Source organism: Equus caballus, chromosome 14 (genome assembly GCF_041296265.1).
Source record: "Equus caballus isolate H_3958 breed thoroughbred chromosome 14, TB-T2T, whole genome shotgun sequence".
Lineage (NCBI taxonomy): Eukaryota > Metazoa > Chordata > Mammalia > Perissodactyla > Equidae > Equus > Equus caballus.
In genome coordinates this window covers 78089816-78102006 of record NC_091697.1, presented here as the reverse complement: position 1 = coordinate 78102006, position 12191 = coordinate 78089816, and the positions used below count along the sequence as shown (strand labels likewise).

Below are 12191 nucleotides of genomic sequence, written 5' to 3'. Positions count from 1 at the left end.
TCTTAAAAAATTCAAAATTCAAACAGTAGAATTAAAAAAAAATTGCATGGCATCCTTCATAGTAAGGGGAAGGATTATTTTGTGAATTTATTATTTCAGTTATACATTTTAAAATTTGTATGATTATTTACTGGTTCATGACATAAATATATTATCCTGTGTGTTGTAGTCAAAAAATGAGAAAACCCACTTCTTTAGTGGCTAATATTTTTTTCTGTTCCTTTCGCTACAGAACTGAATTAATATATTTGCTTCTATCTTCCCACTCTAGTGTTAGAATCTCTTTCCAGCCAGCAGTGAGAGGGATTAGAAAAGATACTCTGGTGATTAAATTATTTTCTCATCGAGAAGTTCTTTATGTTATAAAGTGAAATAGGCTATATAGGGCAACATTTTGCAACTAACTTGGACAATTATTAGCATCCCCATGTGCAGGAACCGACTAATGGACTATGGGTAGAGAATTACGCTCTGTAAAATAATTATGTGCACGTCCCTAGGAGAAGTCACTGGTAGTTCTAATACTGGGAAACACTAGAATTTGTTGGTTACAGTAGAGACATACCAGTCAGCTGGAAAGGTTTGTTTCCTTTTTCATTAGCTGGATGTGGTTCCTGTGCGTCAGAATTAGAGAAGTAAAGAGAAAGGCAAGGGAGCTGTTCTTCTCATTCTGTTGCTCTACCCTGGCATGATCTGGGGAGGTCTGAGGTCTCCTCTCTGCAAAAACCCTGAGTTTTTCTCTTCTTTTGGCTGTGGGCTAGAGACATTCTCCGATAGAGAGTGCTTTTCTGACTATTGTCTATAGGGAATACTCAGTTGGGTGTTGAGCCTAAACAGAGTGGCAGCAGAGGAGAGCCTCTGGAGTCAAAAATTCTCAACAGAAGATTTATTTTGGGGAGAAGATTCATTTGCCGGACTCTCCTTGGAAAGAGGGCAAAATTAGTAATATTTTGAAAAGTTTATTCCTAAGTCTAAATAATTGACAAGAAATATTTGTTCAGTTTGCATCAAAAATTGAAGATCTGCTTAAAATTTTCATTTATTTATATAGTCATTAATTTATATTGTCAATCTGTAAATATTTTCCGAATGATTGTAGTAAAGGAACCAGAAGTAGTTTTAGTTCATAATATTATCATTTTCTGCAAGACTTCTCCCACATTGTCTTATTTTCTCTGCTTGATTTCCAAGTTATTCACAACCTAAAATTGCCCTACATATACAGACATATTTCCTTTACTTCAAAACTTGCTCTCTTTAGCTTGTTTCTTTGCTTGCATATACAACATTGCTTATTCTCTCCATGTTTTCACTCAGTATTCAAAATCACCAGACCATGGGCTCTATGTCAAGGACTCTGTTTTGCCAAATACTGAATTCTCAATGTTTAGCACAGTTCCTGGTGGTGATCAGTTAATCACATTCATTGAATGACAGGAAGGAAGAAAGGAGAAAAAGAAGGCAAGAGGGAGGAATTATTGTCTATTCTGTCTTTCTTATACCTTTCCAGACTTGCCTCATCTTTTAAGGTTTGTTTTCTTTACAGTTTCCTCTGACTTCCCTTGTCCTGATTGATATCTCAAACATAGAGATCAAAACTTAACATTACTTCAAACTTTCTTGTTGTTTTGGTTATACAATTCATGTGTATTGTTGTTCCAATTTGGTGTAAGCTCCTTGAAGATGATAATGCTCATATTAATCTGTACAATTTTACAAACAATTGTACATCAGCCTTTACTCACCAAACATTTACTGCAGTGCGTGCTTCCTTCAGTGTAGTCTCTGTACAAAGTTCTAGCAAATAAATAGTACTTTGCATAGAGCTGAGCACATAGTATGTGTTCAGTAAATTTTGGTTATTCATAAAATATGTGAAATAACAAAATAGTAGTAACCCAGTTTGCATGCAATAAAGATAAAACTTTTTTTTTTTATCTCTGCTAAATTTCTTCAACAACTTCTTCAGGGAGAGAAACAGAAAAGGCCAAGGAACGTTACGACAAAGCCACAATGAAACTTCATATGTTACATAATCAGTATGTATTGGCATTGAAAGGGGCACAGCTTCATCAGAATCAATATTATGACACCACACTTCCTTTGCTTCTGGACTCCTTACAAAAAATGCAAGAAGAAATGATAAAAGCACTGTAAGATACATTTCTTATTTTACACAAAATGATTTTGATGTTATTTTCTCTCGTAGTAAAGTTTTTTATAAAAGTTGTCTATGTTTTGTAAGCTTCCTTATTGAGCCAGTCCAATGGATATTTCAGGCCTGTTTTACCTTAGTCTTGAGTTTTTACTTTTGGGGTTCCTTCAGTTTATGCTCATCTCCTCAACTTTCTAGGTAGCCCCAAGAATTGCCCATCTTCTTTTATGTTTCTGTTTTGCTCCAGTTAGCTGGAAATTTAAATGAAAAAAAAATCATTAGTTGACAAGTGTTAAGAAGTGGATATCTGTCTCCAAATAGTTGAGTGTTTAAGTCTTGAGCAACTGAGAAGCTCGAAGGAAAGAATTTTTTGAAGGTTTATTTGTCATCTTGTTGTATGAGATCAAAATCAGCAAATGTTTATTGCCTGGGTCTTGGAGATATAGAGATGAGTAAGCCACAATTTCTGCCTTCAAGGGGCTATCAATATGCTCTGGTCTGTAAGTCCAGTGCACACACATTTACTATACACATCGATTCAAGACAACAGAAAAAAACCGTCCTGTGGTAGACTTCATTTCCCTTATTAGCTGATTTAGATCATCCTCCATTTTACCAATAAGAAGATAAAGTGTTTTTAGTCAACTTGAATAAAGTTTTAAGAATGTTCATAAAATAGTGAAATTTCTACTTAAAATATTCATAAATTTAGTTATGTCTACTTTACATATTGTTGATTCAGAAATATTTCCTTTCCTACTCTCATTTCAAGAATCAATATTTTTTCATCAGTCTTCAATTATAGTATCTGCATTGTCACTAGAACATCTTTTTGAGACATATGATAGTTTACCACAGCTTATTATGTTTACCTTCTGATAAATTATTTTCGATCTGACATTTAAAAAATCCAAGCATGATGATATCACTGAAATTGAGTCTGATGTCTTAAGTACTCATTCATATAACGTTAGGAGACTTCTTCCTTTCTTCCCCCCATTTATCTTAAAGGTGAATATTAGTGATTTGCACATCTTAACCACTTACTGTATTGCTTTATAAGAGTTGTCTAGGTAGCCTCATTTATATTTGTACCATTCAGTACTTTCAGTTATGAGGTTGTAGCATCAGTGTTATTTCCTGAATTTCTATTAAATTTCTCTGCCTCCCCCTTTTCTTTAAATTGTGTCTGTCAGGTGATTTCTGTAATCATTCCAAACTGGCATTTCTTGAAGCAGTTTAAATCTAATTTTTTTTTATCCAAATAATATATTGCTATTTAAAATAACATAATTGAGAGAATACTTCATAATAAGAGAAATTTTGTAAAGATTACTTTTTTATAAGTGATGATCTCGGAAAAGAGAAACAAACAATGCCTTATATTTATTTGGACATATGCAGGATGAGCTTGTCTGTCCATACTTCTTGTTGAGGCCACTAATAACTAATAGTATATTTTTATAGCGTAGCGTTCTTAAGTTAGTGATTGGGTCTTTGCAACACAAGAGTTTTTCCTTTTGCATTTATTAAGTAAGGCTAATAAATTTTATGACTTTATTGCTACTAACTGGAGGTCAGGAGGAGAGATATAGATGTCATTGAAGATATAGAACTCGTTGAACTCTCTAATTATGTATACAAAAAAGAGCGGAGGCCCAGGAGCAAAAGAAGGACCAAGAGGTAGGGCATGTGAAGAAGTGGCAGACACTGGAAAGAAATGTTAAAGAGACAGGAGTTGATCCACAGTTCCATGTTATGGAATCCAATATTTCTATGATAATGTTTAGAAATAGAAAGTGATCATCACAACACTGACTTTACATTTTGAACATGTCAAATACCTGTTGGAAAAGGTAATGTCTTATTCTAGATCATTTGCAGTTATTATGTTATATCAAATGCATGTTGTTAATCTGTACGTTTGTATAATCTCTTTACTATCCAGGTGTATAAAATAAGGTGATGCATGGAACCACCATCTGTAAATATTAATGTTACATGTATTATGTTTATTGTTCTGAATCCTTTTTGGGCCTTTGTTTCCCTTGATAAACTTTGAAATGTTGTAAAATTTTATTTTTGTTTTCAGAAAAAGTATATTTGATGAATACAGCCAGATAACCAGTCTTGTTACAGAGGAAATAGTGAATGTCCATAAAGAGATTCAAATGTCGGTTGAACAGATAGATCCTAGCACAGAATACAATAATTTCATAGATGTTCACAGGTATGTATGATATTTTCATTCCTCTTTCAGTATTTTGGATATCATTATTTTTTTCTTCTACCATGTAATATTTAACCAAATTAAGATAAGAAATAGTAAGAACTTGTTAGGACAACAGATATTTCAGATTAGCTTGTCTATTTTCAAAGTCCTTTCTCAATAATGATAACTATTTAATTTATATAATGATCTTTAAAAATTTTTCAGTTGTAACATCATTTCTTAAAGCCATATTTAATTCATAAACTTTTATTTTCTTTTTAACATTTATATAATAATAAGACTATGACTTTTATGTGTATTAAACTTTATGATGCACCAATTATTTTTCCATGTGTGCATCATCTTATTTTATACTCATTGCTATGGTCACAGGAATAAAACAAGTTAATATCTGCATTCTAAAAATGAGACAACTAAGACTGAAATTACATGACTAGAGCATTGATGCTTGTGGTTTAATTTAATTTATTCTATTTGTGTTTACTTTGTTGACATAATTTTGGATAAGAACAAATAGTCTGCCTTTGGTACATACTAAGATATATTATGATAGTATGTTTATTTTGATCAAAATTATTTGGCATGCTTTACTAGAACAACGGCTGCTAAAGAGCAAGAAATTGAGTTTGATATTTCCTTACTAGAAGAAAATGAAAATCTTCAGGCAAATGAGATTATGTGGAATAATTTAACGGCAGAAAGTTTGCAAGTAATGTAAGTATTTAGAAAATCTGGAAGGTTTAAATATTTGTGTTATTATTTATAGTTGTACTTTATCAGATTTAACATTCTGATTTTTATTTTTGCAAGTAATGAAAAGTAAATTAGAAATGAACTGATTGTTGTTTGGTCAGAATAAAATGTTTTAAGAAATATGTTAACTTTACTCATTATTACTAATTTTGGTAATTCTGATAGTCAAAATTTGTGTGATGTTGTATTCATTTGCCCAGTTACTGCTAATATCTTATGTTGGAATAATGCTTTATTCTTTTCAAAACTTATGTATTTATTTTTATCCCATTTCATCCTGAAAACTTGTTGGAGAACCATTTTGGAAATGAAGACAGTGAGTGTTAGAGATAAGAGGAGACTCATAGATGTCAGGAGCTTTTAGTACAAAAATTTGACTTTTAATTGAGTTCTTTTATCTTTGAGCAGGAATGTCTTCTATTATAGGCTATTAAATCAATTGCTTCTGCACTTTGTTGTTACTGTTGCACAGAATTTTAAAGAAGTTTTGAGAAATCTTAATTTTTTTAGTCCTTTTCAAATATTAAAGGCTACTAGTAGTACATTTTTAAATTTAGAAAACATAATTAAGGCATTCTACTTTTAAATATTTAACTTATCTCTGGATTTTTTTCAGCAACAACATAGGCAAACATGTTTATTAATAAGCATTGTATGTACTTGTCTTTATGTTAGAACTGCAGCTAGAAATGATTATGCACTCATTTTCTTTTCAATATTGTACATGTTATATTATCTGACCTGTTGGAAGTTTACTTCAAAAGACTCAGCCAAAAGTCCCCATCTAATGTAGTTAAACAGTATCCTTTCTATTGTTCAGTAATGGTGTAGTGTTACAGATAGTTAACTGAGTAGTAGGGTCCTGGGACTAGCTCTTGGAAATGGGTTTAATATCTTTTAAAGTTGGCTAAATGGGATTGAGGAAATTAACAAATGCTTGTCGAATCACCTGTATAAGATGAAGGCTTAATTATTATGGTGGATTGATTGTTGATGAGAGGAATGGAGGCATGGGAGTCCCCAGCATTAGTGGGTTTTTCCAAGCAGCCATCTTGTGATTCTTGAAGCTGTTCCCCAAGTTTTGAAGCTCTTCACAGTCATCTCGCGTTGGCTTCAGATATAGTATTTTTACAGTGTCAGCTATCTCTAAACCAGTGGTTCTCACCCTGGGAAATTTTTGTCTCCAGGGGACATTTGACAATATCTGGAGACATTTTTGTTTATCAGGTGGGAAGATGTTACTTGTCTCTAGTGGGTAGAGGCCATGGATGCTGCTAAACATCCTATGGTGTACAGGACAGCCTCCTACAACAAAGATTATCTGGCAAAATGTCAATAATTCCAAGATTTAGAGACTCTGCTGTAGACAATTGAACAATTGCATGCGTGGCACAAAATGGATGGTGGAGTTTCTCAATTCTTGTGCAGTGACAAATTCTGTTTCTTAATTCTTGTACTGTTTGGTGAAAGAATATAACATAAATTACTCCTGTTTTTTAAATCATTATGTTACTCCTACATAATTTATCCATTTATTCATCAAAATATATTTACTGTGTATTTAAGGTTACAAGGGTTAATACTTTCAAGGAATTTATGCTCAAAGTGATCAATTTATTTTAATAAACACCAAGAAAGACTGAGCATACAAATATTGGAGTGTAATGTGGTAAAATTAAAAATAGCCACCCATTATAACCTTATATAAAAAAGAGATTTTGTGACCAAAGAAGAATTTGTTTTATTGCTTTTCAGAGTATAATGAGAGGAAAACTAGTTATGCTCATAAATCATTATTTCTTAATTATGGTGTTAAAGCAGTGACCAAAAATATAATAAGTTAAGGATAATAAATCTTTGATAATATGATAGAAGATTTAATTGCTTACATCTTACTAAGGCAAAACTTTAGCTACATTTCACTGAACAGTGTTTACATTCCGGATATGAGTTTAAGATTAGGCTTTCCTCAAGAATTTTATTCTGAGAATGAGTTATTCACTGTTAAGATAATCTAAGGTAATTCCATTAAAACCTACATTTATATTTTTAATGTAATGGAAAGGAAAAATCTTTCTTTTTACCATAATATTAGTCCTTTAAAATTAAACTAGTATCTTTTCTTTCCTGAAATTTTGTTGTGGACTTTGTTGAAATATTGTGTCCAGTAGAAATGAATGAAACAGATGAACAGATAGTTCCTGGAAAAATAAATACAAATGGCCAACAACCCTGTGATAATTAAAGAAATAAAAATTTTTAGAAAAGAAGCTATTTCACCTACCACATTGGCAAGGATTAAATAATTTGATAAGACTCAGTTTTGTGTAGTATATGGAGAAATAAGCTCTCATGTAAAGTCTCGGCAGAAATGTAAATTAGTATAACTTTTTTAGAGGATAATTTAGCAATATATATCAAAATTCAACTTTTACATGCTCTTTGACTTAGAAGTTCTACTTCTAGAACTTTAGCCTACAAGTATGCAAAGACATATGTACAAGCATAACATGGTGGGTTGCCCAGTTCTGAATCCTGTCAGTATAGCTTATTACCTTTGTGAAACGGGACAGATTATTTAATCCCTTTATGCCTCATTTTCCTTAAATGTGAAATGGTAATAATAATAGCACTCAACTCATAGTGTTATTGTGAAGATTACATGCATGAATAAATGTAAAATAGTGAAAATAGTCCCTGGCACATAGTAAGTTCTATGTATTGGTTTTTGTTTTTTATTACTTCTTGGGGTGATTTTATATATTAAGGACTCTAAGCACAATGCTTATGTTTTTCAGGGCTCTTTGGAAATGTTTGGGACCTGAAAAATTTTTGTTAGTTCCAAAATATGAAAAGAAAATTATGTTACAAGGTATAATATTATGTCATCTTAATTATTAAATTCCACATACAAAAAATATTTCAAACAATTAGGTTAAATTTTGTCACTTTTTAATATCTGCGTATGAATGAGGGTTCCTGAGAAGTCACATTTTAATATATATGATATTATTTGGATAGAGGCCAAGGACTATAAAGGTCTCAGAAACTAACTCATAAATTTAATAATTTATATTCTTGGTTTCTGTTTATTGTATCATGTAGAGTTTTCTCAAATAAATGTAAGAGGTTCTGAGATTATTATGCAACTAGTATTTATATCCAAAACAAGATTACACAATGTTGCTGCCTGCCCTTTTTTTCAGGCTTGATGGAAATCTAATGATATTAAATTGATAGTAAATGAAAAGTTACTGCGTTTACCCATCTAAATATGTGCCACAAAGCATTTTATCATACTCTCATTATTTATCAACTATATTTATAAAGATGTATACATATAGAAGAGTTAAAGTTAGTTATTTGTAGTAGTATTTCCTATTCACAGGAAATTTTTTTGCGTGGTAGATCATGCACGCTGTGGTACAGGGCTATTTCTCAGCCTCTCTTAATTTCTAGCTCTGGATACCTGAGATTGTGCACTTCCCACCGCACGTGCATTTAGGTTATATTATTACCTTCAGGCTTGAATCTGAGGTTGTCTCTATTATCTACAGCCCCTCTCCTTCCCCTTCAACACCCCTCCCCCATCTGCCTCTTTTTTGCATCTCTCTTTGCCAAATGCTGGAAGAGATACTATACTTTATTGATTTTTAATCATCCATTTACTAAGATTCTTATGCCAATAGTTCCTCTCATCTAACCACTATTTAAGTGAATAATTTGGAACTCAGTAATTTTAGTTCATCAAAATAACTTGAAAAAGTCAGATCTATAAAATTTTGAACATTAGAAGAATATATTTAAGTGTGTGTTGTATGAGTTTTGGCATTTTGGATAGATGAGGCATCCATTTTTTATCTATTACAAGCAGGGAAAATGGAGTTATGAATCAGCACATCAGTAATTTAAGTTAGACAAATTAGAGATAGCAAGTTATTCCAAAATAATATGAGCATTAACATATCTGCCAAAAGAGAAATTTTGATTAATTTTAGTAAAGTGGTAAAGAGTTAAGCTCCTATTTAGTTCTTTTGTTGACTCAATTTTCTAGTTCCTCAAATGAGATTCCTTTATTATAACTTGTTACTACCTAGTAGTAGGAAATATATTTGAATTTCAGAAGATTGTGTTAAATGTATAGTCTTCGATTCTAAACTAAAGCCCAACCTCAGGCCTCATGTTTCCCAGGGCATTTGTTAAAATTTAAAGTCAGAAGATGTTTAGCTTTTACAATATGTTGTTCATAAGATCTCTTGATTGAAGAATGGTAATTCTCTATGTGGAAAAGTAATTCTCTTGAATTTTGGGGGATATCAGTTAGCAAACTACAGCCTGTGAGCCAAATCCAGCTTGCCACCTATTTTTGTGCAGTCTGTGAGCTAAGAATGCTGTATACATTTTTAAATGAAAAAAATCAAAAGAAGAATTACATTTTGCGACACCTGAAAATTATGTGAAATTTAAACAGCAGAGTACATAAGTAAAGTTTTATTGGAACACAGCCAAACTCATTCATTTACCTGTTGTGTATGGGTGATTTCCTGCTACAATGGCATAGACGGAGACCATATGTGGTATTCTCATCACTTCGCACAGCTGTTTAGCGCACGGCAGATCACAGTGTCGCAGTTAAAATTCAACAGCATTTTGAGTGCCACATATCACTGTACTGCAGTATTTTATTTACTTTTTATTATCAGTTCATGCCTATCGTATCAAAACAAGAAAAGATGAGAAAATGGATTTTGAAGGTCACACTTTTAAGACACGGTGGAGTGTGGATTATTTTGTTATTGAATTAGATGGCAAAGCATTGTGTTTATTATGCAGTGACACTATGGCTGTGCTAAAATAATGCAGTATATGTGGACATTACCAGACTAACCACTCAAATCAATATTACCAACTCATAGGAGAGCAGTAGTCAGAAAAAGTAGAAAATTTAAAGTGGAATACCCTATACAGCAGACTTTTTCCAGAAAAACAAAATGTGAAAATGAGCATGCAACCAAAATAAGTTTCTAGGTGGCTCATTTGTTAGCCAAGCAAGGAAAGCCATTTACCAGTGGTGAATTAATTAAATAGTGTTTCACTGCAGTAACTGAAGAAATATGTCCAGAGAAAGTCAACTTGTTAATAACTATTAGTCTTTCAGTGAGAACATTTGCTTGAAAAGTTGAGAACATTGGAAATTACATAATTAGTTAATTAAAAAAGCAAGACAAATGAATTAAAGTGGTTTTCCCTGGCTCTTGATGAGTCAACAGTCTGATCAAAACTGCTCAGTTGTTTTTTATTTGATGAGTCAAAGCCAAGTTTGAAATGAGTGAAGAATTCCTCTCTACGAATAGCTTGTGTGGATCAACTGCAGACAAGAATATTTTCAAAGGAGTTGAGAAAACGCTAATCCAGTACAAACTGAAGTAGAATCTGTTAAGATGTGTTACAACTTATGGTGTTAAAATTGTGTGGATCAGAAAGGGGCTTAGCTGAACAAATTTACAAAGCTCGTGAAAATGTTAGGTGTTTAAATCCTATGGTTATTCATTGTATTGTTCATCAGCAGGGACTTTGTGAATCTAATTATATTTTATTGAATCAATAATGTCAACAGTGACTTTCATTTGCTCTCGTGGACTTGAACATTGTCAATTCCATGAATTTTTGTCAGAAATTTAAACTGAATATCCTGACTTGCCCTATCATGTAGGACGTTGATGATTTAGAAGTGGTAAAGTTTTATTGTGATTTTTTTGAGCCCAGAGCCAAGATTGAAATTCTTCTAAATAATCAGAATTTCCCTTAACCACTGTTATTGAGCACTAAATTCCAAAAGCTTAGGAAATTAGCTTGTGCTGAAGACTTGATAATTTTCCTAATCAATTCAACCTAAAATTACAAGGTAGTACAGTGCTTATGTGCAGAACTTACACTGCAGTAAAGTCAGTTAGATGACAACTAATATTATTTGAATCCCAGGTAATGTCAGGCTGTTTTATGTAGTCTTTTGCTGCATAATGATATTTTGGTCAACGATGATCAGCATATACGACAGTGGTCCCACCAGAGTGGTACCATCTAGTCTAGGTTGTGTGGTAGGTTGTGTGGTAGGTTGTATAAGTACACTCTATGATGTTCGCGCAATGACGAAATCATCTAATGACGCATTTCTTCAAATGTATCCCTGCGACACATGACTACTTTGTGTGCTGTCAAACATTAAAACATGAAGCACGATTACCATTCCCACCAAATTTGTAACTGATATATTTTCTGAGCTCAAACTGCATTTCCAGCAGTGAATTTTGTGGACTGCAGTGCAAATGTTTCGACATTTCAAAATCCATTTAACTGTGCAATCGAGGATTTCCCATCGAAGTTTTAATTAGAATTAATGAATGTGCAATGTAATGACTTGCTAAAAAGCATGCAATATAATTTTATAAATGCCTGCTAAGCAATAAATATACTCAATTAAAATCACATGCTTATGGATTAATATTGGTGTTTGGCAGTACCCATCTGTGTGAAAAGATATTTTCAAAGATGAAATACATAAAATGTCATTATATATCTGCATTAATAAGTGAACATTTATAGTTGATTTTGATGATAAACACTAACTTTGAACCCCAACAAAGGGAAATGTTATCACCCTCAAAAGATTTCTATCCTTCTTGTAGACTGGTGTTACAATAAATGGTATCCAATTATTATTCTATTTTGAATTTGTCAGTAAAATATTTGTGAATATTTGTTTTCTCTTTTGTTAAATTAATACCTATGTAATATCCTTGATTTTGCCTCTTGGTGGCAAAGCCTAAAATATTTACTCTCCAGACCTTTACAGAAAATGTTTGATGACTCCTGTCGTAGGGAATGACACCAGTTTAACCTATTAGACTGTCTGAATCAACCTTGTCAATCAATGGAATAACAGTTCAATACTCTCACATCTTAAGCAGGAGTTTGGTTTTGTCAGGTCCATTTTTGGCTTATTCTCATTTAGTCTTAAGTTTCGTCTTTCTTTGAACGTATACGACAATT

General features: G+C 32.4%; 1 protein-coding gene across 31 annotated transcripts in view; it reads left to right on the top strand.

Moving 5' to 3' along the window:
• FER (FER tyrosine kinase) overlaps window positions 1-12191 on the top strand; it is a 441906-nt gene that overhangs the window by 95308 nt on the left and 334407 nt on the right. For 29 of the 31 annotated variants that reach the window (XR_011425641.1, XR_011425626.1, XR_011425640.1 and 26 more), the window contains 3 exons: window positions 1970-2153; window positions 4248-4385; window positions 4983-5102. Coding sequence is in view for 11 of the 31 variants with exons in the window: in XM_023617899.2 (XP_023473667.1) it covers window positions 1970-2153; window positions 4248-4385; window positions 4983-5102 (442 nt within the window). In the remaining 20 variants the exon portion in view is untranslated. Of the gene's footprint in view, window positions 1-1969; window positions 2154-4247; window positions 4386-4982; window positions 5942-12191 lie in introns of all 31 variants that reach the window. The other 2 variants (XR_011425643.1, XR_011425644.1) reach the window with 1 other exon arrangement.